The 5083-nt window shown below is 42.4% G+C and overlaps 1 protein-coding gene across 1 annotated transcript; it reads left to right on the top strand.

Annotated features, from left to right (window-relative positions):
• The first annotated feature begins 626 nt into the window (after positions 1-626).
• LOC140215157 (uncharacterized) lies at positions 627-4560 on the top strand. Its single transcript, XM_072285855.1, has 2 exons — positions 627-781; positions 3667-4560. The coding sequence occupies exons 1-2, from the start codon at positions 627-629 to the stop codon at positions 4427-4429; spliced, it is 918 nt and encodes a 305-aa protein (XP_072141956.1). The 3' UTR covers positions 4430-4560.
• The last annotated feature ends 523 nt before the right edge of the window (positions 4561-5083 follow it).

Raw genomic sequence — 5083 nt, 5'->3', positions numbered from 1 at the left:
GGGGGACTTTAATGTTGACATAAAGACAAACAGCAATTTCCTAACACTTATGCGGGAGAACATCCCGTTCCTCTCGCTCGTAACGCGTCCCACGGCAGTGACAACCTCGCGAGGCACTTGTATAGATCTCGTCTTTGAGAATCAAGCATTGGTGTACCAAGTCGAACATATATCAGTCTATTTCTCCGACCACAAAGCTTCCTTCATGACTGTCAATAACTGTTAGTGGAGTCTTTGTTAAAGGAATACGTGTGAAAAATAAACAAAAAAATTCTGTGATAGCGCATACATGTGTTGCTCGATTTCTTTGCCTCAATCTATCGAAAAGGTGAAACAGCTTATTTGCTGCGCTCAAATTTCGCATTAGGAAGTAACGTAATCGTCGGTAATTTTTTTACAAACAAACCCATATATGCATCAAATGTTGTAGGCATCATGAACACGTTACGTTGTGGACAATGTGAATGTGCAGAAGCATCTTTCAGAAATTGCTTGGTCATGTAATCTGATGCTACAGTTATCATTTCCTTTCCAGTGCATTCGACCTGCTGAACTCCAGCAACCCTGTCGCCACTGGCTTCAAGGCTCCACTGCGGCCATCAACGTCCACCTACCAGAGAGAGACCATGGATGCCACTGGCTTACAACTGATGCAGCTGCGACTGGCCAATGAAAGGCTCGTCGCCCAGGATGGCAGGCGAATGTCTGTGATTGCACTGGCATTCACACTGAAGAGTTTCTCCCAGCTGGCAGAAAGGCTCTTTGATGCTGACCTGTGCAAGTAAGTGCATAGGTAGATGTAGTGTACAGGTGGAAACATAAGGTGATAAAACGACAAAAAGTTTGCCATGACGTGAAATTATGAATAGTAATTTCAAGACAGACTGAACATTTTAAACTGTCTTAAGACATGTTAAGGGTGTTCCTTGTACTGTTTTCAAGAAAGCGGAGGCTGCTTAACACGTGTTAGTTTACCAAGCACAACTCTCTATGTTTGATGGACCTTTAATGTATGAGGCCAAGACCCAGCAAAAAACATGTCGTAGATGACGAGTACAGATTTGTACTCTGTTCTGGAGTATGTTCTGTTTAGGCACACGACACCCTCATAATGTGGGCAACAATATGTGTTTATTTCATTCACAAAAGTAATAAATGTTCGTTTCACGCCAACCCTTACAAGTTTAATTTGCGTTACCACAGCTAAACAATTTGTGGCAGCAATATAGGAGCACACCATTAAGCTGTGCATTGAACCAAACTTAATGATATCCAGTGAAGCCTCGGAGCACAATAATTGAATAACCGAAGAAATATGCTTTGCCGAATTGGCACGCATTGCTATAAAAGGCAGTTCACTGAAACGTTGTTGCACATTTTTGCTTATTGTGGTTCATTGCACACCCAGTCCAGTAATGTGAGAAATAGGTATGTAAAGCTTCACTACAAAATGTTTATTAGTAACAAAAGGTACACCTTTTCGCATATGGGACAATTGCCAGAAAGAAAGATCGGTTTTACGAATATAATTCTTAACTTTCGAAGAACTGCATAGCACACAAACAAGATTCAGGATAGATTCAGGATTCCGGATATTAGTAACTTGTCTTTCCCTGGCTCTTGTTGTCTGCTTTTGGTTACGTGGCATATCATACGTTTTGGTCAAGCCTGGTTTAAAGGCTCAGTATTGTGGTGCCAAGTGTACCATGCACTGTGACACATGTGGGTTAATACATTTCTTTTCCTCCCCACTGTACTCTGAACTTCCCCATATCATGCCTACCAGTATGTAAGAGACAACAGCATTGAAACACAGCTGAACAAGAAATTCCTCAGATTTTTTGACGTCCACAAACAACCTCCAGGACGCAAACAATGTTTTTCAAGTGCAGTGTAACACTCTTATGAGAGTCCATGACTGTTATAGATAAGAACATGCTGAAAATGAGCTTAGAGCATTACTACATGTTTACACATACTATTAAAGTGAAATAACAAAAAGCAAGATGCACAACCAGGCACACTTATGTTTCACACCAGACAGGCTCGCTATCTTCAGGTTTCACAGTTGCCAGGTAGGGTCACATTTCTTGCCATACTTTTTCAACAAAATAAGGGAGGAACACAATTTTTTCAGCAGATTATTCCTACATGATTACTTCTTCTATCTATAAAGAACAACACATTGGCATTCTGAAAAATGATATTGTGCTGTCAAATTAGATTTGCAGTTGAATTTGTGACCACATGTCTTTACACACGAATGGGTGTTCAAGGCATTTTGCATGTATTCGCAGGCTTCTTTCACACTCGAAAAAACACTTATAAGTAGCATTTATTGAGCATTAGAAAGGCGTATTGGGAGTTTCTCATGTCGCTCTACACTTTTCTCGTTGACACTTTTCATCTAGTTGTAATACTTCAGAAGTTGGTTATTTCATTAATACAGACTAATTGAGCAAGAGTTGTTACTTTTGTGTAGTTACAATACCCCACTTCTGCGATGCCACAGCTCCTGCAAACACTGCAACAGCTGCCACTATGTAATTAGGCAGAATGCAAATACTCCGAGTATCTCCAAGTAACGGCAAACAACATTACATTGGTCCTGTCCAGCTACGTGGCATTTGCAACTTCTTAAATTTTGGCGATGGTAGTTGGGACACTATATTTTGTGCACGCATACAGCAACTGATTTTCGGTCGCTTTACAGCCATGTTACACTTATCCATACAATGTGACATCTCCTTTGCAACTGAAAACCACTTTATTGGTGCTGTTTGCTGATATGCACCCCTTGAACCACAAAAGCAAAGCATATTTATTTATACAGGAAAGACTTCACAAATGCTCTCATAGTCACTCATAACAAACAGAAGATGGCACCAGATTTTATTCGATATACCAAGCATTTTATTGTATTTCGGGTTGACTATTCTCGCTTCTTGTTTAGTGTGATTTCGGACATCATTTGTAATGGTGTAATCACAAACAGAAAAAGCTAATTGACCTGCTAGGTGCAAAAGCCAATCATTATAAAACATGTGTTAGTAATGATTACTCTCAATTGGAGACACCACATTATTATACTTCCATTTGAGAAGAAAGTAATATCACATGAAAACATAAGCACCACACTTACAAAACAACCCAATTATATTTGCCTGATGTATACATATTGCACACATGGGACCTGCTATTATGAAATGCTTATATTTATTGCTTGCAATCCTCAAATGTGAATGCTTTGCTTTGCTATGACAAAAGCCTGGCATAAAAAAAACTCCTTCACATGCACATTATTGGGCCAGTTGCACTTAAAGAAAGTACAAGGAAGCACAGAAGATGGAAAGCGTTTGTACAAGATCAAGAAGTGCTGCTTTGCTCGGGTGCCAATTCAACATATATCAGAACCGTAAGCCCAATGCCAGAAGCAATGAAAGAATGAATACCTTGGTTGTGGTGAAGATATGGGTTGGCAGCACAAAAGCAAGTGGTAGTTCAGAATATGTGTTGTTGGAAAAAAAAACTAAAAGACACGTTTTCCAATTACAACACATACATTTGTTGGCTCATAAACTGCATAATTACAAACAAATATTTTCCTGACTACTGTTAAGTGTGGGGCATAAAGCGGCAAGGCACTAACTTGCCTGTTGTTTGCAGGTACATCTGCACGAGAAACCTGAACCAGGACCCCTTGGAAATGTACTTTAGTTGCATAAGGCAGAGAGGTGGCTGGAATAACAACCGATCAGCGGCGCAATTCCGGCATGCCTACAGGCAGACCATAGTACATGCAGCTGTTCTCGGCTCAACGAATGCCAACGTCACTGCACAGACTGAGGGGATATGCCTTTCAAGAAGCCAGGGGCAACCCAGCAGCAATTCGCGCAACAGCTATGAAGAGCAGTCAGCTGCAACGGTGGATGCTCTGCTCGAGCATGACTATGTTGCACTGAGCGAATATGCCAGTGAAGTAGTCCGCTACATCGGTGGCTTCGTGGTTAGGGCAACCAGCAAACACCTTCAATGTGCGGACTGTGCATCATTGCTCACCAACGACACTGTGACTAGCTTGCTCACATTCATAAAGGACAATGGTGGTCTTATAGAACCATCGCGCTTTGTGCCTGCAGCAATGTGTGCAGCGGAGACAGTGCTACGCCAATGCACCACGACAGGAGACAATATTCACAAGATAACTCTTGGGGCCTTCCAACAATTTGTGAAGCAACATGAAGTCGTGCTTCACGATTGCACACACTACTCTGAGGACCCGCAGCATGTGATAAGCCTCACAAAAGTGCTCCAAAAAAAGTATATCACTCTCCGAATGAAAGAAATCGGTAGGCGCCGCACTGAGCAGGAGCGCGGTGCATACCTCAGACATGTTTTCACAAAGTGTGTGCTATTTGCTCACCAGTGATTGACCAAGCAAGTCAACCTGAGTGGAGAGATCCTACATTGCGCACACAAATCATATAATCTTTTGTGACAAGACAGCTCCTGCAAAGACCGCAAGAGTTGTTGCTTTTGTGTAGTTACAGTACCCCACTTCTGCGATGCCACAGTTCCTGCAAGCACTGCAACAGCTGCCACTTTTGTGTAGTTACAGGGTCCTGAGTGGTGTGACGAGACAGCTCCTGCAAAGACAGCAAGTGTTGTTGCTTTTGTGTAGTTACAGTACCCCCCTTCTGTGATGCCACAGTTCCTGCAAGCACTGCAACAGCTGCCACTTTTGTGTAGTTACAGGGTCCAGAGTGTTGTGACGAGACAGCTCCTGCAAAGACAGCAAGAGTTGTTACTTTTGTGTAGTTACAATACCCCACTTCTGCGATGCCACAGCTCCTGCAAACACTGCAACAGCTGCCACTTTTGTGTAGTTACAGGGTCCGTGAGTGTTGTGACGAGACAGCTCTTACAAAGACTGCAAGAGTAGTCGTTTATGTGTAGTGACGACAGCTGACTTCTTTGATCAGCCAACTGACGCAAAGACAGTGGAAGAGCTGACACTTTTGTGTATTTGCATGACGCTGAACTCGTGGCTCTGCCAATTCTGATGCAAATGACCCAGTGGCTG

Source organism: Dermacentor andersoni, chromosome 1 (assembly GCF_023375885.2).
Source record: "Dermacentor andersoni chromosome 1, qqDerAnde1_hic_scaffold, whole genome shotgun sequence".
Lineage (NCBI taxonomy): Eukaryota > Metazoa > Arthropoda > Arachnida > Ixodida > Ixodidae > Dermacentor > Dermacentor andersoni.
Note: the sequence above shows the minus strand (reverse complement) of the source record. Positions and strands in the feature narration are given on the sequence as shown.